Here is a 25,969-nt window from a genome sequence, read left to right as displayed (position 1 = left end):
CCGCGAAAACAATTGGCTCAGTTCTACACTACACTAAATATGTTGCCAGGTTTCCGAGCTTTGATTTTTGTGTATTTCAAAATTATTGTTTTTAAAACCACCAAATTAACATATGGAGTCGAAAATGGAAGGACAGGCAGTAGACTTGCACCTTTTAAAAGCTCTGTTTTCACTGGACTCTGATAACCTGCGACTGCATTGTCTTTTAGGGATGGGAGCATTGTTCTGTTGTCCTCTCAACCAACCATGTAAGACGTTGCAAACGGTACAGATCGCCCTAAGACAGGGCAGTAGAAGTGAGGCAAGTATTGCGATTGCCGAAGACGCTCGCGTCTAAGGGGTTCGGGGGCATGCTCACAGTTTGAAATCTTGGTAATTTAAGGGGAGATATTTCGGCATTTCTTGACTCGACCGATTATTCGTTATTTTACTAATTTATCATTTTTTTCATCTTCGGGTTAGCTTTAATACGGTTTAATAAAAGACTCTTTTATTACTGTTTTTGCTGTAAAATATTCTCATAGAAAAGCCGACAGGCGTTATTCCAGTAAACAACGTATTTGTTTCTGTTATTCTGTTTTTTTTTTGTTAATTATCCACTGTGAGTTAATTTATCTTTCCTTAAAGAGCGTCATTTAACAGCAAGAGCCGCTCATTAACCCACAAGTAGCCTTATAGCTGTAACCTGTTAGTTTTCAGACACTGACATAGTTGTATATTACCGTTTTGTCATTCCTTTCCTTCCTAACGTATTTCATGATTTCCTTGCCTTTTCGCCTGTGTTGCCTTTAAAGAAGCTCAAAAAAGTTTTTCATTATTTTAGTCCTCCCAAAAACCTTTCCTTATTCTTGTATCTTTGATATCATAGGTGAGTCTGCATTCTTACTTAGAGTCGTTCCGTTTCTTTTTGTCATTCTGGTCCGCCAAGATTAGCTTTGCTAACTGCGGCGCCAAGAAATTGTACATGTAATTAAAGCTAATTGAAGTTGAAGTTGAGGCTTTTTACTGGACTTAATTTTAGTCGGTACTTTTCTGGCTAGTTAAAAAGCACCTGCATTGACAAACTTGAGAGTCTTTTTAGAACTTTTGAGGTTTCTCTCTCCATCTTCAAAGTAAAAGTTTGTACCAGTAGCTCTAGTAACTGCAAATTTTAGTACTTCTCCACTAACATTTTTTAAAATTTCAGTTTAGCTCAAGTGTAACTGATGGTAGCCTTTTTATCAGTTACGAGTCAGTATTATTTACACTCGCCCCAAAGGCCGTTGTGATACTTGCACTAAGTATTACACTTCCTTCCTGCTCCCTGCCGTTGCTATAGCAATTGTGAACGCCAGTTGGCTGGAATTATTTTTCAACTAACAAAATATATTTTTTAATTTCGGCCATAAAACTTAGACGAGGCAAGTGCCTCGACTTGCCTGAAGAAGCTTGTTATGATCTGCTCAGACTGTTGAAGCATCAGTTGATATCTAACCGACACATTCCTTTTCAAGGCTTCTCTCAGTCGAGCAACTAAAATAGAGTTTCCCCGGGCGGTTGTAACATTAATTCACTACTGAGTTTGTGTGTAGAAGACCATCCCTTTAATTCGACTGGGGAGGCACCTGCACCGTATTATACTAGGTTTGGGTACACGTCAATAGTGTTTCATTTGAAGATGTGTGTAGCTTGTCTCTTTTTTCGTCTCTCTCATAATATGAGCGGCAGCCATTTTGAATAATTTATGCTCGGTCGTCTATTGCGAGGAATGGGAGCAAGTTGTACTCGAAGTGGATAACGCGATAGCGTGACACAGATCCTTTTACCTCGAGCACGGGTAAAATCTCTGGTGCTGGTATTTCTGTATGCATTCATGGGAGCCTCTCATTCCAGATTCTGGACAATTTGTCTCCCCGCTTCGTTGCATTTTATTGCATTTGCTTATCTTTGGCGGAAACAGAGAAATCAGAAAAAACTAGAGCATCTTGTTTTTGAGAAAATAGGTCACGTAACTGGGATTTTTATTTATCCGGTGAAATCTTGCAAAGGAATTTCTTTGGAATCATCAAACTGCTGCATTGAAGGATTGGAATTAGACAGGTTTGTCTCCGACAAATATTATTTTGTTATTGTAATGTTAATTAATAACGGCAATGTTTATTTTGCTTTTAGATTATTACTTTTAATTAAGCTTATAGATTAGCTGATATGAGTCGATGTTAGACCGGTTCGTAATTCATCGATGCATCAACCGCAGACGAATTTGTTTGCCTGCAAATGAATGCTTTCAACTAATGAAAGAAAAAGGCGCGCAGGAGCTGAGCTGCGCGCTGGCATATTCAAACATACAGTCGTCGAATCTCCCTGCTTATTACTCGGAATGCCCACAGGGCAGGCCGTGTCTAGGTTTGGGTCGAATATCTTCTTCGTCGTAGCCACAAATCTGCACATTAATTTATGCATTAAAATATACCTCCCCTAGTAGGGATGTATTGTTCTGATTGTCTTCGACAGAAGCGGCCCCATCAAAATCTACTATTTAGGCATATATCACGAGAGAGGGGACCCACTCATCCCTTCCTGTGTGACGTCAAATCATCATTTGATTTATTCATTAAACCTACATTAAATTCTGCCCTCTCCCAGAAAGGATCTATTGTTCTGATTGTCTTCAACAAAAACGGCCCAATCAAAATTCATTATCGGCGCGTATATTACGACTGAGGGGACCCACTCATCTCTACCTGTGTGACGTCAAAGCAAATCATCATTTAGAAGGTTGTTTTCGTTCAATGGCGGCCACATGTGTGAATTTAAGACTCTGATCTGCCGTTTTCAGAAAGAATACAAACCTTTTTCAAGCGGTAAATCGAAATAATATTAACTTCTAAGTAGTAATCGACAGTTTAAACGGTGGAAATTGGGAGAGTTCACAGCAAAGAAACTACGCTTTTACAAACAGATCGAATAATTTACGCAAAGGAAACCAGACCAGTTCAAGCAGGGATCATGACGTTATCACAGAGTTATTTCCGGTATGATTCCCAGTCACACAACGATAAAATATCACGAAGTCTCTCTGAATACAACCAATCAATTATTTCAATTGCGAAGGGAGGATAGTTTTTAAAAATCTGTGAAGCATACAATGGGGAATAAATGGGGCTGTATTCCTTGTAAATGCCATTAGGGGGGCATCTTGTTGCTCGAGGAATGCCAACCGCCCTCCACCCTGAGCCCCACCCCACCCTGAGCTCAGTGATTGCGTCTTTGGCAATTTTTTAATACCCTGTTCAAGATGTGATTATGATAATCTACCATGCACAGCATGTGGGATGCATCAGAAATAACAAACATATTTTGTTAAGCAAATTCTCTGTAAGTAGTAGTATGTTAAAATTGCTGAGGTTTAGTTATTTTAGGATTATTTCCGTAATTGACCTATGAGAGTAAAACCATAATCATTCCTAAATTATGCTTGTCAAATGTTAGTATTGTATAACATAACACAAGCCAAGTTATTCCAAGTTATGCAAGCTCTCTTAGTCTTGTACTTGTAATCAGGAGAGTGGGATAAAACAAAGTTCAAGTCAAGAGAGTTACCAATGTTGCAGTATCCAAGATTCCAACAGCTGCGCATATTTAGGAAGCTTCCGTCACACCCTGTTGGAACTAGAAAATGCCTCAAATATAGATGCCTGCCTAGTGTTCTAGATCAAGGGTCCCAAGATTACAGCTGCATTGGACAGCACATACCTGTATCAATCTTGTGATGGAGTCCCCCCCCCCCCTGGGGCTTATGACACCCCTTGTGTAAGCAACAGATGGTGAGGGGGTTGGGGGTAGAGGAGAAATTGTCATTAAAGTAAAACTATTTATAAAACTGCTTCCCTTCATTATTTTATTTTTGCTGAATCAATTAGATTAGACTAGTGTAATACGCTTAGTAGCAATATTTTCACATAGACCCATACATTACCATGTATACATTTTGCAGAGGTATCGCGATTGCAAAGAAGGGAATTGTGTTATGGCTCTGCCAGTCTCTCAAGCCTCCCTCCTCCCCTCTTCCCTGTGGGCATTTGTTGGGATAAATGTGGAGTTCCAGAAAAAATCCATACCCACCCCATGGAAGGTCATTGGAAATTCCTAGGGGGAAGGGGGTCTTAGAGGCCAAAATTTTAGAAGCAAAGTATGAAGGTAAACTGGAATTTCCTGGGGGGAGGGGGGTACAAAACAAAAAAATTTCCATGGGGGGAGTATGGATATTTTCTGGAACTGCACAATGTCATTTTCTGTTTGGACACTTGCAAATGGTCCTGAATTCTCCAATCAGTTAAGTTTATTTATTTTAACCAACACATTCTCCTATGGTGCTACAGTTAGCCTTGCAGTCATTATAAATACATGTGCATCTAAGTTCCCTTGAAATCATGAAACCTGTCCAGTTTCCTACTATTGGACTCAAGACAGTTGTGATAAATCAACAAGCATTTATGAAAATAGGACGTCACAAAAGAATTTTAAAGATAATTAAAGCTTTGAGTCAAAAAAGACAAAATATTCTTCAAAAACTCATTATAATTCATAAGCCTGTTGACCTATCAAATGGTTGATAAAACATCACGTGCAGTGGTTTTATATCCGATAAAACCTCCTCCTTGTTAGTATGCAGTGTTTAATGTTTTTCTTGTATGCTAATTTCCAACGTTCACAAAAGCATCATTGTTATGAACTCTCTTAACACACGCTTTTCCAGGAGTGTTTTTGAAGCTGTTCAAAAACTCGCAGCACATGTTCTATCAGGTCAAACACTGTTGCTCGTGTTTTAAACATTACTTGAAGTCTAGAATCATGTCTAGCTGGTTATCCACTTTGGGAAAGGGTACAATTTAGCAATACAATTACTACTTTAATGCGGCTCTTCAGTTTATTAAGCTATAGTAAACTGATAGTTATAGGGGTTGTTGCACTGTGGTCTTGTGGACCTATATAGCTGTATCTTTGTTGTGTACATTTTATTGTTTCCCTTAGACGCTGGGTTGTGGTGGACAAAGATACCAAGTATATTAAAAGTTATGACAAGCCAGTGTTTGCTCAAGTTACTCCACACTTTGAGGATGATGGAAAGACACTTTGTCTTGATGCTCCAGGAATGGATACTTTGAGAGTAAATGTGCACCTGCAGGACAAGGAAGAAAATTATATTCAAGACCTCAAGTATGATTACTTATCAGTATAAGTCAATGATCTAATAAGTCAGTATTCCAAGTGGGCCACCATGGGTGGATGCTCCATCATAATGAGTATCTTGTTCATGTTTGTGTCTCTGCAACTTTACACAATCATCATAATCATCATCATCATCATCATCATCATCATCATCATCACCACCACCATCGTCATCATCATTATCATCATCATCACCATCACCATCATCATCATCATCATCATCATCATCATCAAATTTTGAAATGGTAAAATAGCATAGCAGATTGAAATACATAACATCAGTTAATATGTAATAGAAATTAATTGCAATACTTATTACATAATGTGTTACTTTGCAACTACAGTTTCCTCCAACCATTCCTTATTGTTTATAAGCCAAGGTTATACAGTCTGGCTTGATAATAGAACCCATTCTTATTCCACAGCCAGGTTAATGGCAGATAACCTCTAGGCCCCAGTAAAAAAAAATGCACTGTCGTGGAATGGAATACTTCTCCCTTCTAGACTAAAGACTAGCCACTGGATAAATTTGTCTCCTATAAGTTACTAGGGCAGGTCTAGAATTTTTTTTTGCATTAATGAACATCGAGAGGGATTCAGCCGAGATCATACAAGATACATTCTTGCAGGCTTCTCTTTACATTATATATTAATCCACCCTTTTTTTCTGGATGCCCTTCCATTTTATGCAATTCTGATCATAATTTGATTTCATTGTACAAATTAACTAAATAAATGCAAATTTCTGTACATCTTCACAGACTTATATTTAATAAACGTGTTGTGATTTCTGATAGGGTCCTCAGGATTTCATCCAAAAGTCGATATGTAGGAGATGAAGCAGCAACTTGGTTTTCAACTTTGCTAAACAGTCCAGGATGCAGAATGTACCAAATCTATGAACCTCGTTATAGCATGCAAGACACAAAATGGGGAGATATAGCTTTACCAGGTGACAAGGTACCCCGTACAAAAATTTCGGACCTGACAGAGGCGGAATCCGGCCTGACTTCGGCGGGAATACCGTTGATAGAACCAAATATCAGCAAAACAAGAACCGGGCAAAAAAAATGTCTGGCTCCAAGCTAATAAGCCAGACAAATGTTACGCTCGTGTCTGGGTCACGGCAGCCGCACAAGACACTTACAGGAACAGAACAAGAGCCATTAAACCTCAAATTACTTTTCCAAATTTAATAACTTTAATAAGTAGCTAGGCACGGGCCTGATAAGAGCCTGACACGAGATTGGAAAGAGCCAGACAAGGTACGTTTGGTTTCTTTTCAATGAAATTGATCGCAAAGACAATGTTAAGACTAGTTGTTACAGTGTCAAGGAATATCAATAAAGCACTGACAGCGTTGTTTATAAACACACCTGCATATGGTATTACGGTCATCACGCTGCTCGACTTGGAAATCCCAAACTTGACCCCATTCATGCAGGACGCTGAAAAAAAAGCCGAGTTCCTTCTTGACAAATGTTTTGAAAATCAGGGCATTCCGCCAGCTGAATCCGCAAAGAAGTCGTTTCGCTGGATTCCAAGATCAACGTACGTCACACACTGCATGTACGGCGATGGGTTGTTTTGATTCCTAGCACGCGGTTTTATCAGTCAAATGCCATAAGAGACATCGACATGTTGCAGATAAGTATCTCATTGTTTAAATTCATTTTTGATTGGTTAGCTTCGAGATCACTTGACGGTTACAGTTACTAATTTTTGGCGCTTGGAGTGTTAATCGTATTTTCAATGTGCGCACGCGAAACAGTGCAATTGCAGTTACCGTCTTTCTTTTAGGCTTGTTAAGTTAGCAGTGATCGCTTCTTCCTCGCTCAGTGTTTTTAAGATCTGTTCAAGGATTTAACAAAGTTTTAGACTGTCGCTGTTCGCATGCCTTTTTTTTGATTCAGACAAAAGTGTATAAAGCATTTTACATGAATGTAAATTGCGAGGATCTGAAAGCAAGCGAGATATATGTCGAATACATCTGCAGCCTGAGGAAAATGGAAGCAAGAAGAGGTTCTTAGCAACCATCCCAAAGGTTTAGGGGAGAGGTAAGCTACATGATCTTGTTATATAATAAATGTCAGTCCTTTAGACTCGGGTTTTTTTCTTTTCTTTTTATCTATTTGATATTTTGAGTGTACCGAACTGTTCCAATGGCTAAATTCCATGTTGGGTAAATTTCAGCTGCCAAAACGAGGAGAGGTCGAGGTAAAATTTAGAAAGCTTTATCAATTACGATTTACATTAATTGAAATCGTCCGTCTTTTATCCGACGAAAAATTCAGTAGTGCTTTGAAATGTTATAAAGTATGACCGGCCGGGTGACCTCGGACCATCTGAGAATCAGGCTCTATGCCCTGCAAAATAATTAGACTGAACTCACACCAAAACACACAAAAGGCGAGTTTGCATTTTACTCATGTTTTTGGAACTGAATAAACTTGATTTAATATTCGCAAACCACAACATTCTCTGCCTCTCCCCCAAGATCGCTCTTCGAAAGGTCCGGCTCACGCAACGCGTGCGAGAGATAATACTCTTCGCCGGGACGATCGGGCTTTGCACTAATTGCACACAAACGCTTGCAATTTAACTCGCGGCGCTGTCATTTCAGTTTATATTGATAGCATAGCTTTTTTGTTATCTGAATGGATATTTAGAACAACTGCAGCATCACAGACTTTTGCACTTGTTATTTTGCAGATTACTTGGCTTCTCATCGCATCGAAAATGTCAAGGAGCAGCTAACTTCCATTGACGCCAACCAGATCATTTACGCACAAAACTGAAGCGGCGTGCAGCTAAGTGATCTATCTCCTGTCTATTCAGCATACATATTTATTAAGGAACATTTGCTTTGTCGTATTTATTCTTTCGAGGATAAGTTGAGCAAATTATAAGTACATTAATAAGGGCCTCTTCATATGATCCCGGTTGACCGGGCTAGCCCGCTTACCGAGATCTCGCCTCATTCCTATTTCTTTTGTAAAAAATTCGATGTGTTCATATGAGAAGGCGGGCCAGCCCGGTTACCGAGATCTCGGTTTCAGCGACCGAGATCTCGGGAGTCCGGGACGAAAATTTTCTCATATGAACACGGTATCCCGGTTACCGGGATGAAGTCTATAACCAAACATTCGCGTCTTAGAACGGATATATTTGATTATTACGGCTCATTTCTGAGATGTTCTAGTTCAAAATAATTTCTTTTCGTAGTAGAGATAAAGATATAATACTTTTGAGGTTTGTAGAACCGATAAAAATGAAAAATTCTTGCCGGCCTTGTTCGGTAAATGTCACGCTCGATCGACCGCGTCACCATTTTTCATCTCGGTAACCGAGATGAAATTTCCTATATGAACGGACTGCAAAATTCATCCCGCTTACCGAGCCATCTCGGTAACCGGGATCATATGAAGAGGCCCTAAGTTTCCTTCAATTAGTGCAATGAATGTGTATATTTTTTAATTAGTTTGACACATGCAAGAAAATAAGAAATTATCGCCGCAAATTTGTTAATTTCTTTGAGATTGTGTACGTAGATTTAACACTGTATGGATATAGTAAAAACTTATTTTTATTGTATCAATTTTATTCCATGAATCTATCAATAAAACATTTAATCGTTATTTCCATGTGTTTATATGCGTTGTACGGCCGTATTCAGGTTGGAGTAAGGCCGGATATATTTTTGCCGATTACATCACAGATTATTTACGTTATCCGGCTAATGTCAGGCTCGTGTCATGCTCGTTTTCTGGTTGTTTACGATTTTTCGTGCCCTGCTCGTGTCTCGCTAATTCCCGCTCTTTTTAGGTTAGATGTCTTGTTCCAGTTAGGTTCTTTACCGCTGTGTCCCGTTCTGCTCGTGTTCGGTCAATGTTATACCCGTGTCAGGTTGAAATGTCTGGCCGAATTCATGCTCCCGTTTGGTCAGACATTTTCGTACGGGACAGTATATCCAGACTACTAATGGTGTGTGTGTGTGTGTGTGTGTGATTGGGGAGGGGAGGATGGGAGCGACCACTCTCGTAAGCGACCCGCTTTAGTTACAAACCACCATTCTGAAACCCCGTTTGAACTGTCACTTAAACTCTGTAATCAAAAGCTCTCGTAAGTGACAGCTCCCATAGTGACCACGACCACTTTTGGGAATTACCAACTGGTCTCTAATCCTGGAGTATCCAATCAATGGAATCGATGATCGATGACAATCGATATCAATCGATACCAATCGATATCAATTAATTGATTGATATTGATAATCGATGACCAATCGATGGCGAAGATTCGTGTGGTTATCGATTGGTATCGATTATCAATACCAATCGATAGATAAATTGGTATCGATTGGTTGCAGATTGACGGAACCGGAATCGACGCATAAAAGACACAACTTTGTACGCAGTAATTGTAAACACATTTGGGGCCCACAGTTTTAGCTGAAACTGTTGGCCCCAAAATTATGTCAAGCACAAAATATGTAACGCCTTGCACACCTTTTCGCCTGTTTCCTACATGTAAATCCACTAGCGTAGGTGCGCTTTTACGCAATGTAAAATTTATTTTAGTCTTTTAATATATACAGGTCACTTATGTTGTATTGTAAAGCTCCCTGACGAAGTGTGCGTTAGTCACACGAAACGCGTAGGAGAAAATCAATTGTTTTACAACTGTAAGAGTTCGCAGACGTGCTGCTCACTAGTTTTATTTAAAAAAAAAAAAAAAAATTCGTCCCCTGGGCTTCCTAAAAATGGCAGATGATCGGACAGGTAGCGTGCATGACGTCTGTTCGAGGTTGCTGAGCCAATCGATAGCAATTGATCAACGGTTTTTGTGTGGTTATCGATTGGTCATCGATTGGCCGATACCAATCGATACCAATTAACTAATTTTATCGATTGATATCGATTGATCGATTGAATTTCCGTTCATCGGTTTTCATCGATTGGATACTCCGGGCTTTAATTCCTTTGTTTTTAAGCTCTTGTAAGTGACCACTCAAAGATTGTGATATATTTTGTACTCTGGCAACCCTTCAATAACTTTGTGATGACATTTACAGTAATGTAGTACTGCCTAATAAGTTCGTAGACAAAGATCTTGAATCTAAAATTCAAGATGATTTACGGCCGTATCAAGAGTGTTACCCTATAAGACCGAGGTAGAAAGCTATGCTAAAATCTCTGGTAAGTGACCAGCTTCTATTGTTTCAGCTGCTGGTTGTTTACGAGAGTACATTTTTGTAAGCAACCAGCTCTAGTTACAACCACTTTTCCAATTCCAGAGGCAGCTGCTTACGAGAGCTTTAACTGTATAATATTTTCCTTCAACTTAAGGTCTTAGATAATGTTTCTTTAACTTATTTCCTGAAATTCTTTAAGCATGCCCCTCCTTAAATTTTTCTCCTCCTTCTTCATCACACCATCATCATTGTCTTCTCCTTAATTTTTCTTCTTCTTTGACTTCTTCTTCCCCTTCTTCTTGGAGAGCTATTAAAGTGGAAGTGCCTTCTTAATAAACATTGAAAAATTGGATTGTGTGAAGCCATGGAGAGATAACGAAAGGAAGATAACACCCCATAAAGGAAAATTGCTCTTCTTTATTAATTCACATGGTGCAAGAATGTCCATGGTTTCAATTAATATTATTTTGCTGGATGGGTCCAATGGGTGGACTGATGCCCTCAAGTCTACAAGTCTACTGATGATCAGCAGGAGAGGCCATTGCCAATATAATAATAATAATAATTAAGTATTATATGCAGAGTGTAATTTTATCTGGGAGATTAATTGCATGAGTGTCCTGTTTCACAGATAGTCAGGAGTGCTAACCACAATGCATTAAAGTGGGCAGATACCTCCCTTTGTTACAGTACTAACTTAAATGATCTTGCTATAATGTTTTCTGTTCAGACCGGATATGCAGCAGTTTCATCTTACCATATTGCGACAGAGGCATCCTTAGTGGCACTGAATAAAGAATTACAATCTCCTGTCAGCATGGACCGATTCCGTCCCAACATAGTTATTGGTGGCACTGAACCCTTTGATGAGGTTAAGTGTCATTTGTGTAGTATTTATTGTTAAGTGAAGGGCTACAGACATTATGTTCTTCTTATCGATCTAATAGAAGAAAGAATCTTGCAGTAATTTCATACACAACTTGCATTGAGCCTAGTTGTGAAAAGAATTCCTGCAGAATAAAATTCAGGCTTGCAGAATGTTATGCATGCCACATTTTTGTTGGGTCACAAGAAGTTATGCTGTATTTTCAAAATATTCCAGTTGATGTATTATTGAACACTGCCATGGTGCCTAAAATGGTCCCTGGCAAGGGGATTTGGGGGGTGGGGAGGGGGCAGGGGTACTCAACAAAGTTTTATGATGTGCAGTTCCAGAAAAAAATCCATACCAGCTCCATGGAAGGTCATTGGAAATTCCCAGGGGGAGGGGGGTCTTAAAAGTCAAAATTTTAGAAGCAAAATATGAAGCTAAACTGGAATTTCCTGGGGGGATGGGGGTGCAAAACAAAAAACCTTCCATGGGGGGAGTATGGATATTTTCTAGAACTGCACAAAAACAATTTATTATGGGGAGCTTTTAAAGGCTCCTCCCTGAAGTCCAAACCCTCATTACCCATTTATGTATCATTACTGACAGATAGTAATATATTGGTACCCTTTTCACATACCCACAGTAGAAACACTGCAATTCTTTTCATTGCCAACCATTTATAGTGTAGGAAAAAATGGGTAGAATGAATGTTGTGTCTCTAGCAAATGAGACAATTGGAGATTGTCCTTTCATATCAGAGAATAATTATTGTCTTTGCTGTTTTTTTTTGTTTTTTTTTTTGCAGTGTTTAATTTGTTACAGTGCTCATTAATAAATAAAAACCAGAAAATATCCCATGGAAGGTTTTTTGTTTTGCACCCCCTTCCTCCTGAGAAACTCCAGTTTAGCTTCATACTTTGCTTCTACAATTTCCGCCTTTAAGACCCCCTCCCCCTAGGAATTTCCAATGACCTTCCATGGAGTGGGCTTGGATTTTTTGCCGAACTGCACAATAATTATATGTACATAAAGTGCTGAAACTTGTATGTGATTTGTTGTCATTACTGTATTATTATAGGATCATTGGTTCCATAGAACATTGAAGATAGCAGATGTGAAGTTCAGAAAACTAAAAGACTGCGGAAGGTAAAGCTGATCATTGTTTAATATAGCCCTTGAGCTGATTAATGCATTAATGTTAACTGGTTTATTGTCAAATTTTGCAGTAAATTTCATCTTCAGTCCTTTGTCATTGGAATTTTTTCTCAAAAGTTGATAATTTGTTTATTTCCTGAATTTAAGATGTGTTCAAACTACAGTAGACCCAGAGAGGGGTAAAAAGGATGGATTTGAACCGTTGTCAACTTTAAGAAGGTATGCACTTGTCAAGTGACTGAACAAAGAGTTACTTAGACAATGTATATAATCTAGCGTAACAATTAATGACAAAAGAGAGACTTTAAAGTAGCCTATGTGTAGTCTCAATCCAGTGGCCCTTTGATCTTTCACAACCAAATTTCTGAAATCAAAGTCTGCAGATGCACTATAACCACAGCACAATAAATTATTGTGCTTTCAAACAAGCCCAAACCTGGTGTGACCTGGTCTTTTATTAGGTGGAAATGAAGGTACCCTGTTTATGGGTAAAAATAAACTAAATAATTTGGATCACAACATGAGATTCTGGTATTATTTATGGACTCTTGTCAAAATTTCTGGAGATCGCTACACTGTGTCCAGGGCTGCCCTCCATACTTAAAGAATTCAAGTGGGGCACAATTTAACGGTTTGACTGGTCATTTCATTGTGTCACTTTTGTGCTTTAATTGCCATTTTGTCATTTCCTGTTAACAATAGAGAACATTGTACCTGCCCAAGCATCCATAATGTAACAGTTAAGGATGATTGGAGGTTAACCACTGTTTTTTCAATAATTATATTAAAAAGCCTTAAAATGCAAAATCGTTTGCCTGTCCTTTTTTATTCCTTTTGTACCTAGGACTAGACTGTTTCAGGACAGAGATCCAAGGCATGGCTATGCACCTCATTTTGGGATTCAGAGTGCACCAGACTGTGAGGGAACTATCAAGATTGGGGATCCTGTGTTCATCTCCAGTTAATCAACAAACAGCTATCAAAATATAAATACCCATGTGATTTTAATTAATGACTGTCTCAGCTGGTCTGTTTTATAAAATTGTCAGGAGGTCTGTTGTCAACTGCAGGTCATCTGACAACTCAGACTTCAAGTCATCTTAGTGATAATACATGCCGTGATATATATAGTATTTAGATTTTTTTTTTTTACATTAAGATATACATTAAGGGACATTGTGTTTAACATGTTCATGTTAATGAGGATAATGTGGCAACATTTTATCAAGGGGCATTATATACTTTATATTCATTGTAAATATTTTCACTATCATATTAAAAGCAAACAAGAATTCACTTTATGTATTTCATATTTATTTATTTTCTAATATGTGAGCCTGTATCTGAAAATCTTGTTCTGGCACAAGTGTAGGCCTCAATTTCTACTGCTTACTTGGGTCCCGTGTTCCACTTTCCGGGGATGGGTAGGGGGGAGGATCGGCGGTGAGCATAGGCTCTTTTCAAGAACAGCAGCTGGTAATTGGGCCTAGCACAAGTGTAGAAAATGCTGGAAAATGAAGATTATTTTGGTCTGATTTTGTCCATTGCTCTGTGCAGCCTCTAGTGGGCTTTAGGGCAGGACTGGGGGAATAAGTCTACAACCCTCTTTAATTTAGGCTCAATTTACTGTATGCCATTCGTCGACAAATTAAACTACTTCAACCAATAGCTATAGCACAAATACCCCTGGGTAGGACTCCTATATAAACGTGACAGGGGTGATCGTCGGAAATTCTGAAAAGAACCCCTAAAAGGTACCAGAATTCTGTTTTGTGGGCATGGTCTGAACAAATTTTACCCCAGAGAGGTACCAAATCAGTTGACTGACATTTACTTCTTCTTATTTTTTCGGATCAATACGCTAAAAGGTGCCACCATATCTCTGACGGAAGTCATTTTTTTTATTTAGCAGCCTACGGGGTACCAAACCACGAATTCTAACCCCTAAAAGGTAAGACGATCACCCCCGTCACTTTTACATGGGAGTCCCCCACCCCTCTGGACAAATACAGGTCTCGTACGTATCTCAAAGATACGACACATTTCATAAGTATAAGTAATAAATAAATGAAAGTACTAAGGTGCCTAGAAACGCTTTTCTAGTCTCAATGGATGTCACTAGCCTTTACCCCAATAGCCTGGAACAGGGTCCTACTGTGGGGCATAGGAAGAAGAGAACGGAGAGAGAAGTGAGGAGAGCTTAGGAAGCCGAAAGTGGTCTGAGGGTCCATTTCTTTCTCGCCCCAGGCCGAACTAGATTTTTCTCTTTGCGAGCCTGTTGACAGGCTATCCCACATTGAGGAGGAAGGAATCACTACAGCCTGTGATGCATACGAACGCTATTATAACGAAAGTCCTCCTATAGCTTCACACACTTTTTTTAGAGAAATGCTCAGCCTTACCCTTAAGAACTCTTTTCAGAGGAGAGGGGCACTCTGACGGAATCGCAGAGGTCATTGGTTCGAATCCCGTTTAAGCCTGAATTTTTTCAGGCTTTCTTTTCGCAACTGCTTAAGTTGCGTAGTAACTGCGAGGATCTTTCTTCCATTTGATCTTTCCAATTTACTGGAAAAGACTATCTCCAAACACACGGAACCGGTGTGCGTAGAAAATGGCAATAGCTTTTGCCAATATCGACATCTGTTCAGTGGCATCAATAGAAAAAGAGAGTTAAGTACGAAGTACGGCAGAGCAATAACAAACCACTAACTTGTATATTGACGATGTATTTTCTTTGTGCGATGTAAACAAAGAAGAAATAGAGCATTCCATTTGGCAGGCAAATTCTGTCCACCCTACTATACCGTTGAAGGTTTACAAATTGTTAGGAACAACATTCTTGGACATAATACTGAGTCTATGGGAGAGAGATTCGAGAAAGAATCGATTCTTGACGTGCACACACATTACAAACCTACTGTTCACCTACTGTCAAAACATTTCAGTACAAAAATTAAAAAAGTTGACACCCAGCGGGTGTTAAAAGAGGCTTTCTGTGAAAGGAGAAGCTTCTAAGCTAAGGACAAACTCTTCTAGAGTTACGTTTGGGGAGAACATGAAAACCTCAGAACACGGCTTATCTTGAGAGGTTATCTGATAAACGTAGTCTTGTGGACGGAATCTTCTCATGATCAGAAGTCAGGTGCCTACTTTTGTTACTGCGCATACGTTCTGCGCATCTCGAGATACTCGAGTTTCCTATGGCGGGTGGTGCCTACTAATACAGGGATATTTTTTGTGCGGTTTGAAACTATGTAGCCTGCGAACACAGACGTTTCTCCGGTTGTCGCTTCTCTCCACCTTTTCGGCGGAGAGAAGCGACAGCCGAAAATACGTCTCCGTTCGCAGGCTAAAAACTATGCGGAGAAAATAGGACTTAGCAAGTGCTTTTTGAGAATGATGATTATTCTAGAAAGTGACGCAGGCATACTCGGAAAAAGAAATCCGAGTGTTCCTATCAGGAGTCGAACCTAAGACCTTCCGATTACTAGTTCGGATGCTCTACCACTGAGTTACAGGAGACTCGTGGGAGCTAAGGCCATTAAACTAGGTTCATGGGACAAACATCCTGCATACTGCTAGGATTTGAATGCTGAATGTGTGGTGCTTTTTGTATCCAAAAAGAAAATTGCGGATAACCATGCACTTTTCAGAGATAATAAAGCTTCAATTTAGAAAAAAAAAAACGCCCTACATTGCTTTGTATTTTACCAGTTTTTTAGAATAATTGTTGATTAATTATCTCTAAAAAATGCGTGGTTACCCCCAGTTTTTTTCTTTTTTTTTTTTGATTTCAATAGCCCTTTCGAGCCCTTGCTAAGATCTGCTTTCATCGCATAGTCATAAACCACACAAAAATACTTCTTTATTAGTAGGCACCGTCCTTAATGATGAATCAGAGAATTAACTGTGCGATGTACTTTAAAATGCTAAAGTGAACTTATGAGTTTCCCACAGTGAGCGTTGGCCTTAGTAAGGAAATGGGAGATCGCACGAGGCAACGAAAATCGACGAAAATCGAACAGAAGCCCTCCGGATTTGATCGTCCGTTGCTCTACCGACTGAGCTAGCCGAGGCTAGACGGGAGCATCCATGATTTTGGCAGAGTTTCTAGACCATAGAATCGCAATGGCAGCGAAGTCTAACCAATGGCGGGAATAGTGTTATCTAAGTTAACTTGAAAGTCATTGACACGTGTAACAAACTCGTCGCTAGTTTTTTTTCCTGAAGAACAAATTGACTCCAGGTCTCGTTCCACTCGTAACTGACTGTGAGGCTAGAGAAACAACAAAAATGTCGTGCCACAGGGTGTAATGAGGTCCTAATGACAAAAATATACGGATGGAATATTCTTATACGTTATCGGTAATCTTTGCATTTCAATTTTTGCCAGGAATTTCTTTGGCTACTCTTTCATTCAGTGAGCCCTTAAATGTGAAATTTTGTTACCTTTCGCATGCTATACGAGGGAACCCCGGGGAGGGTACTATGTGGAAATTGGTGGATGCACTTTGCTGTCTGTGCTTTCGAGCGCACTTCTTGTTACGTAAAAAAAAGACACCGCCCCCAACCCCCCCCCCCCCTTCGCCCCCGCTTCAAATCACTAAAACTTGGCCGTTTTGAGTCACAAGGACGACAGAACGCAGCAAGACTGCTACTGCTGCTGGGATCAATACATGATCAACGATGCCCTGTGGCTTATCTGGGTTTAGAGTATCTTAGAAAAAACACAGTTCTGATCGGGAGTTCCGAAACCAGATCTAGCAATGTTCTATGTATCGTGCGTGAGATCTGTTATAGATTATGCAGCACCTGTCTTTTCCAACGGTCTCCCCCAGTACTTAAAGAACGAGCTGGTACGGCTCGAGAAAAGAGCAATATCAATAACAACATCAGGAAAGTGCAACTCGGCAATAGAGGTGGGGGTAACACCCATTTTGGATCATCATTACGGTCTATGCAGCAAGCTTTTTGATAACATTGTTAGTGATCCAAACCATAAATTGAAAGCCCTCCTTCCACCAGGTTATGACAACTCACGCTATAACCTAAGACGACAGCGTCATTATAATATACCGAAGCTTTTTACAAACAGAACAGGAAACACTTTTATATATGCGATGTCAAGGCTGTAGTTTTATCCCACATACTTTATAAGTTAGCATATTTTAATATAAATACTTTATATAGAATTTTTAACACTGTAATTAGTTTTTTATTTATTATCAAGGATTCATTTGTAATTTATTAAAGTATCATAAAACATTTGTAAATAATTGCGCAATTCAGCCTTTGGCTGCGATGCAGTTTTTAATAAACTCTCTATCTTCCTCATCGTCTTCATCTTCTAGCCCCAAGAGGACCCTCACGCCAATTATGAAAAACAAACAAACAAAACAAAAAAAGGAACATAAAAACAAGGTATCATAAATTACTGACAAGAACTACCGCCAAGTACTGCCAGGGGTATCAAGTTCGTACAGCGGCGGAAGCCATAATACCATTTTGAATAGTTTAGCCTCGGTCGTCTATTTCGAGGAATGGGACGAGTTGTGAGGTGTGAAGGAGCGCACGTTTTTAAAATGTTTGAAGAGTCACGCGAAAGTGTGGACAAAAAGCCTTTTTTCCTCGCGCACGGGTAAAATCTCTGGTGCTAGTATTTCTGTATGTATTCATGGGAGCCTCTCATTCCAGATTGTGGACAATTTGTCTCCCCCTTTCGCTGCATTTTATTGCATTTGCTTATCTTTGGCGGAAACAGAGAAATCAGAAAAAACTAGAGCATCTTGTTTTTGAGAAAATAGGTCACGTAACTGGGATTTTTATTTATCCAGTGAAATCCTGCAAGGGAATTTCTTTGGAATCATCAAACTGCTGCATTCAAGGATTGGAACTAGACAGGTTTGTTCCTGACAAGATTTCCTGTGCGGAAATCTTGCCGCAATGTTTTCACTTAGCCCCATACATTTACCATTAATAGGTTGATTGCACGCCACGTCATATGGCGGCCATGTTGGTGGTTAGGAACAATAAGACTTTTTTCCTCTGGGAGTTAACTTCCATTTTTATGCAAACTATGTGAGCAAATGTTCATTTGTTTTGGCACCAACATGGCGGCAATGGCAACCAACCTATTGTGCATGCATACATTTTGCAACTCAAACATTCCATATCAGTCAGTTTCAAGTGTGACCACCCTTCCCCCTTCCTCCCCATGGGTATTTGTTGGAAAATTGTCATTTACTGTTTGGACACATGCAAAAGATTGCATAATGCTCCAACCAAACTAAAAACATATATAAATTCTTACCAGGGAAATTGTGATTGATGAATGAATTAAACTACCGTCAACATCAGAAACATAACAAAATATTTTAAAATACCTTTTAAAATTAATGTATGGAGCTGTGTGGAAATCTTGCCGCAATGTAATTAATAATACTGAATATCACTCCTGATATGAATATGTCAAATTCGTTGAACATCACTATTTTTTTATTATTAAAAATTGGATCATTGTATAATGCTATTCCAGGGATTTGATTGGCTCACCAGCCATGGTATATGGGCTTATTTATTATCTTGCCCAAGAAACCACAGCCATTAAGTTGTCATCTGGTTGTTGTTTTTTCTTTTGTGGTTGTTGGAGAGCTCTACGTGCCTTAATTGTTGGCTATCTATCATCTCATATCCAACGCTTGTTTGCAGAAATAATAATTATTGTTAAAAATAAATTTGCACTGTCTTGTCCTTATATACAAAAATGATTGTCATCAATGCAGTTGATGAAAGAAGACTGATTAAGAGTATGCATGGTGTTATTGATTGGGAAAGGGTGGAATAAGCATTAATACACAATACTTCATCTTGGCTTCTTCAGTTCAATAAGCTGTATATTAGTTAACTGATGTTACATGTTCCTTGTGGACCTATATGTAGCTGTATCTTTTGCTGTACATTTTTTTTTTCTTAAGATGCTGGATTGTGGTGGACAAAGATTTTGAATATATTAGATGTTCTGACAAGCCGGTGTTTTCTCAAGTTACTCCACACTTTGAGGATGATGGAAAGACACTTTGTCTTGATGCTCCAGGCATGGATACTTTACGAGTGAATGTGCACCTGGACAAGGAAGAAAATTATATTGAAGACCTCAAGTATGCGATTACTTTACAGGTTGATTATCTAGCCAGTGTTCCAACTGGGTTGCTTCCGTGGGTGGATGCTCCACCATGATGACCGTGTCCAACATTGTTCATGTTTCTTTTGGCACCTTTTCATTCATCACCAGCACCACTACCAATGTTGCTGCTGCCATCATCATCATCATCTGTCATCCATCATCCGTCGTCATCATCATCATCATCATCATTTATCAACCTTTTAGTTCCAAATTTTAAAAATCATTCATTGTTAGCTGATAGAAATACATAACATTTAAGTTCATTTAAAGACTGTGTAATAATATTATTCAAAATAGAAATTAATTGCATACATATTAAATAATATGTGTTACATTGCAACTGCAGTTTCCTCCAACCATTCTCATTGCTTTCAAGCTAACGTCAGCAGTCCGACTTAATAATAGAATCCCGCATTAGAATTATCCCACTGCATATAATCTTTAGAAGGCCCCAGTTGTTCAGAAAGTGCACTCAGTCTGGTAAACTTAATTATCCAGTGAAGTCTGACTTTCCTGTGGATAAAAAGTGAAAGGAATACTTCTACCTCCTAGACTAAAGACTAACCACTGGATGAATTTGTCTGTTCTAAGCAACTAGGGCAGGTATATATAAAGCTTTTCTTTCATTAAATGATTTAAGAGAAGGGAAGTTCGAGATCATACAACATCCATTAATTTCTTGTAGGCTTCTCTTACGTAACCACCTTTTTTTCTGGGTGTCCTTCCATTTTATGCAAATTATAATTATTGCTCTCATTGTGAAAACTAACGCAAATTTCCATACATTTTCACAGACGTATTAACTTCTTGTCATATTTTCTGATAGGGTCCTCAGGATTTCATCCAAAAGTCGATATGTAGGAGATGAAGCAGCAGCTTGGTTTTCAACTTTGCTTAACAGTACAGGATGCAGAATGTACCAAATCTATGAACCTCGTTATAGCATGCAAGACGCAAAGTGGGGAGATATAGCTTTACCAGGTGACAAGGTACAGTATAATATCCAGACTAATAATGGTGTGTGTGTGTGTGTGACTCGGGGAGGATGGACGCCTTGATTAATGGAAAAAAGGTTATATATGTGATTGCACAGTTAAAGGCGTTCGCCAAGTACCACTGTACGTGAAGGAAGAGAGTGCTAACTGTAATAGTTTTTTTTTTCCAGACCGGATATGCAGCAGTTTCATCTTACCATATTGCGACAGAGGCATCCTTAGTAGCACTGAATAAAGAATTACAATCTCCTGTCAGCATGGACCGATTCCGTCCCAACATTGTTATTGGCGGCACTGAACCCTTTGATGAGGTTTGTGTCATAATTTAATATTTTGTGTAGTACTGATTTTTTTAAAGTGATTTAAGGGCAGCAGGCAGAAATAAATGTTCTTTTGTTTTACATTCCACATTTTCCTTTTATGTTGCAACAATTTATGTTTTTTTTTTTAATATTTCCAAGTAATAGGTGTTGTTATTATTATATAATGTCCTACTATTTCTTTTCATCCATGTTGTAATTCATTGTTTTGTCAAAGGATGACCAGTTCTATATGTGCTAAATGCATGTATATACTTTCTAGTTTATAATTAGTCATTGATGAAAAAGGTTTTTGTTCCACTGCACAATTATTAACTGAGATTAAACTTAAATGTAAATTAACAGTTTATAACTTCAGGAAAAATACTTCAACTTAATTTTTTTCCTCAGTCATCAGGCCATTTGATGACAACATTATTGGTGAGGTTATAGCAACTCTTTGAAACCAGATTACTGTGAACCAAAATTTTAGTTGCCATGGTGCCTAAAATGGTCTCAGTAAGGGGGGGGGGGGGAGGGGGGGTGGGGTACTCAACAAAGGCAGTCCTCCTTGGGATTGAAACTAATTTACCCTTTTGTATACCATTTTTGAAGGAGAAGGTATTTATATTAACCCTTTCATATAATTTCCATAGAACCCGGTACATGTACTCCTTTTGCATACCTATAACAGCAGGCAAGCTTCCTCTCTTTAGTGGGTCTTTTTCAGATGCAAATTAACTTCCTAATTCCAGTGAATATCACTTTTAAATATAGTAATTAATATGTTATTCTGTCAGCATTAAAAAAGGCTGTTATGTACATAAAGTGTTCAATCTGATTTGCCATTATTACTGTATTATTAGGATCATTGGTTGCATAGAATATTGAAGATAGCAGATGTGAAGTTCAGAAAACTAAAAGACTGCGGAAGGTAAAGCTGATCAATGTTAAATTTATATAACCTTCAATCACCATTTAATTTATTGGTTTATTGTGCAGTTCCAGAAAACATCCATACTCCCCCCACGGAAGGTTTTTCTTTTGCACCCCCATCCCCACAGGAAATTTCATTTTAGCTTCATACTTTGCTTCTTAAACTTTGACTTTTAAGACTCCCCCTCCCCCTAGGAATTTCTGATGACCTTCCAATTGAGTTGCATGGTTATAATTTTTTTCTAGAACTGCGCATTGTCAAGTTTTGCACATTAAATTATTTTACCTTCAGTGACATTTGTAAATTGGGCTGCGGGCTTATTTTTCCTCAAAAGTTAATTGATTTGTTTATTACCTGAATTAGGTGTGTTCAAACCACAGTAGATCGAGAGAGGGGCAAGAAAGATGGACTTGAACCATTGTCAACTTTAAGAAGGTAACACACACATCAACTGAACAGTTTTTGAAAGCATTATTTAAGTGTCCAATTAGGAAAGTGGTAGTTAATTATAACCTACATGTATCACAGTGTCCCTGCATTAGATTTTGTTGAATCCCACAATAAATGAATTGCGGCTGTAATAAGCCACAACACGATATTCTGCTGTTATTTATGTACTCCTGCCAAAATTTCTGATGATGACCACACTGTGCCCCAGCTGCCCTCCATACCAATTGAAGTCAAATAGTGGATTATTGCCCCAGGGGGTGGGGGGGGGGGGTCTCATATGAAAGGGGCAGGGATACTTGTCGGAAATTTTGAATTAAATTTTGAATTTTGACCCCTCAAAGAGACCATTTTTACCCTTTAAGCCCCGAGGGAAATGCCAAATTTTTCTAAATCGGTAACTATAAACCAGGAGCCCACTTGTGATGTACCATTTGAAAGGTATTTTCTGGGGTATGCTATAAATCACACCAAAAGAAATGGAGGAGGTCACAGACTGAATTGACAAGTGCCCAAAATGAAAAAAAAAAAGGCGTTTAAAATTTTCCTGTTCCTTGTACCGATTGGGTATCAGTCCCTAAACTATAGCTTAATTTGCAGCTCTCAGTGCATTGGTTGTTGTCAGATATTAACTTGGCCTAAAAAGTACAAAGATAAAATTAGCTCCAAAAGTTGCAGGGGTGGTAAATCAAGTCTTGTATAGGACGGGGGCATGATATTATGCCTTCCATGTGCAGATCTTTCCAAGATCTTTTAGTTGTGCAAATTTCATGCAAATTGACTGAATATTGAGCATGTAATTGCATCTTGTGCCATATGGCACTATCGGGGCTTAAAGGGTTAAAGCACAGACAAATATATGTTTTTATATTTCTTCGCATGCAATCCTAAACGAGATCTTCATGGCTGAATATAATGGCATTTTGCCCAGAGCACCCTAAGTGAAGTTTACACCCCTAAGCGAGACGACGAGCATCCCCGCCCCTTTCATATGAGAGTCCCCCCCTCCCAGGGATTATTGCGTTTGACGTAAAGGGAACGCACTCCTAACTGCTGTGTTTGGAGTTGAGAGCAAGACAATCAACGAACGAATGAATGGATCTTTGGACGCGTATCTGGCATCCCCCGCAGATTTTGCAGGTGCAAATGACATCATCACCAACATGGCAAAGGAGAGAGAGCCTGGGATTGAGATCATCGAGCGCAATCCCTAATCTTTGATTGTTACAAGTTTAATGTTTGACTTGTCATTTCGTGGTCACTTTTTTTACTTTGCTTTGCCCCTTTGTCGTTTGAAGATGTCATTTCCTGTTACAGCAGTGTACGCTGTGACAACAGTTAAGGAGAATACTTACTAATACAAAGAAAGTTAGATTTGATTGTATAAGAAGCTGTTTTCTTCGAATGCCTCGCCTTGTTAGCCAAAAAACACTACGAACGTCCCCTTTTTCAGTTGATGAATCTAAAAAGAAAATTGGGGTAACCACACATTTTTCAGAGATCGGTAAATAAATTATAAAAAACTTAAAATTTAAAAATGCAGGGCTCCAGGGCTCCAAGGCGACAATTTCAGGGCCCTAGGGCTCCACATCATCTGCTTTAGGGCTCCGGGCTCCACTCTGGTCTACAATCTTGATATGTAAAAATTATTCTATTTTTAACACTTAATCAAATACGCAAATAAAAAAGTCAGCAATTTCGATCAATTTTTTAAACCCAAGCAACCAGTTATATTATCTCGTATTATTTATAAGTGGATTAAATATTAAACTTGTTTAAATGGGGTTGACAGACTTGCACGACTCCCGCTGTGTGCCTATTGTGTTAATAAAAGCCTTTATAGACTTTATAGTTTTGCTTTAACAAGCATGTCTTTAAGCAACTTCCCTTTTCTATAAGACATCAAGGGAGGTTCCTTGTATATCGATCTCTCTTAGTAGCGGTGGTTTTGTATTAAATGCCATTTGTCCATTAGAATATTTCTCAAACATGGCAGTGATGGTTGAAATTGTGTGACGTAGGGTACAATTTTCTTGTGCGCTTTCTGTTTTTGTGTAAGAGCGTTCTTTCTTTCTGCGAAGTTAACTTCGGAGAGGATTTTGTTCACCAGGTTACTAGGATAACCTCTCTATGCTAGGCATGTTTTAAAGTTTTTAATGTTTTCCTCAAACACTACTTTAGAAGAGTTTGTCCTCAGAAGCCTAAGGGCTTCTCCTTTAACGGAACCTTTTTTGACGCCTGCTGGGTGGCAACTGTTGTAGTTTGTGTACTGAAATGTTTCAGTAGGTTTGTAATGTGTGTGCACGTCGAGAATCGATTCTTTGGTGAATCTCTCTCCCTTATAGACTGTTGTATCCAAGAATGTTGTTTCTAATTGTGAGACTTCAGCGGTAAACTTTATGGTAGGGTGGTACGAATTTGCTTGCTCAATGAAATGTTTTATTTCTTCTTTGTTTGTATCCCACAAGCAAAATACATAGTCAATGAAACTTTTCCACGTTAGTGGTTTGTTAACGCTCTGCCTTAAGATCTCCTTTTCTTCTTTTCTCTTTTAATCTTCATCAATTATTATTTGTATCTTCAAAATGATCTGTCAAGTTTTTTTTTAATTTGTTGTAACTGATACCTGCGAGCAAACTGCTAAAGGAACGTCCGGTTACTATAAAGTTGTTTTTATCGCGCCCACTACAATTATAACAAAGTTTTCATTAAATCCCTAAATAAGTTGTCGCATATCATTGTAAACTGAGATAACCGCGTATACTTGTATTATGTACTGGCCTCTCTTCGGATTCTGTTTCTTTAGGCCCATTGACACGCATAAATTAACAAACGCAAAAAGGCAGTAATCAAGAATCAATGCAATCTGGGAACTCGAATGATCAAACTTGAAAATGCTGGGCTCCGGGCTCCACGCAAAATGTCTTTGGGGTCTGGGCTCCACAGTCAAAAAAGGATCAGGGCTCCAGTTAGTAAAATGATAGGGCTCTGGGCTCCACAGCAGAAATTTCAGGGCTCCAGGGCTCCAGGGACCCCCCCTTTGGGACCCTGATTGGTATTTTTCTCCTAGTTAAAGTGTTCTGTGAAAAAAAGGGTCGTGACCACCAATTTTCTAAGGTGTTTGTCTTCTTTTTTATCCTTTTGTAACTAGGTTTAGATTGTTTGAAGACAGAGACCCAAGGCATGGTTTTGCACCTTATTTTGGGATTCAGAGTGCACCAGACTGTGAAGGAACTATCAAGATTGGGGACCCTGTGTTCATCTCCGGCTAATCAAACAGCTATCAAAATATATATTTCCATTTAATTGATGTTTCGGCCGTGGGATAATAAGACAACATTAATCAAGGGGCATTATATTTAATGCTTCCATTTGTAACTTTTTTCAGAGTATAATAAATTTCTTGTTATTAAAAGCTAACCAAAAATTCACATGCATATATAATTTAAAGACAGAAGTTATAGAATCCCTGGGTCGCTCCCAGGGAATTTAATTGAGACGGCGTTATTGATAGCTCTGCCATCAGCAAAGACTCGAATCGATGCTGGCCAATATTAACTATCAATTCAGTTGCGATCAGTTAATACACGGAAGTCTCATAATTTAGAAGGCTGAAACAAATAAACTGTCTTATTAACAACTGCAATGTGTTAAGTCTGACTTTAAGCTTCTCTTTC

The 25,969-nt window shown here is 38.8% G+C and overlaps 2 protein-coding genes across 2 annotated transcripts; both read left to right on the top strand.

Annotated features, from left to right (window-relative positions):
* The first annotated feature begins 1,796 nt into the window (after window positions 1–1,796).
* LOC146467173 (mitochondrial amidoxime reducing component 2-like) lies at window positions 1,797–13,727 on the top strand. Its single transcript, XM_085126123.1, has 7 exons — window positions 1,797–2,079; window positions 5,014–5,199; window positions 6,009–6,171; window positions 11,136–11,276; window positions 12,355–12,422; window positions 12,579–12,650; window positions 13,276–13,727. Exons 1-7 carry the CDS (start codon window positions 1,853–1,855, stop codon window positions 13,394–13,396), a joined length of 978 nt encoding a protein of 325 aa, XP_084982249.1. The 5' UTR covers window positions 1,797–1,852; the 3' UTR covers window positions 13,397–13,727.
* Window positions 13,728–17,980: 4,253 nt separating this feature from the next.
* LOC146467172 (mitochondrial amidoxime reducing component 2-like) lies at window positions 17,981–25,723 on the top strand. The gene is made up of 7 exons (XM_085126124.1): window positions 17,981–18,332; window positions 19,406–19,588; window positions 20,441–20,603; window positions 20,780–20,920; window positions 21,775–21,842; window positions 22,209–22,280; window positions 25,444–25,723. Exons 1-7 carry the CDS (start codon window positions 18,106–18,108, stop codon window positions 25,562–25,564), a joined length of 975 nt encoding a protein of 324 aa, XP_084982250.1. The 5' UTR covers window positions 17,981–18,105; the 3' UTR covers window positions 25,565–25,723.
* Window positions 25,724–25,969: the final 246 nt, after the last annotated feature.

This window comes from Pavona decussata, unplaced genomic scaffold (assembly GCF_977016875.1).
Source record: "Pavona decussata unplaced genomic scaffold, jaPavDecu1.1 SCAFFOLD_137, whole genome shotgun sequence".
NCBI classification, from domain to species: domain Eukaryota; kingdom Metazoa; phylum Cnidaria; class Anthozoa; order Scleractinia; family Agariciidae; genus Pavona; species Pavona decussata.
The sequence above is the reverse complement of the archived record's forward strand: the minus strand, read 5'-3'. Positions and strand labels throughout refer to the sequence as shown.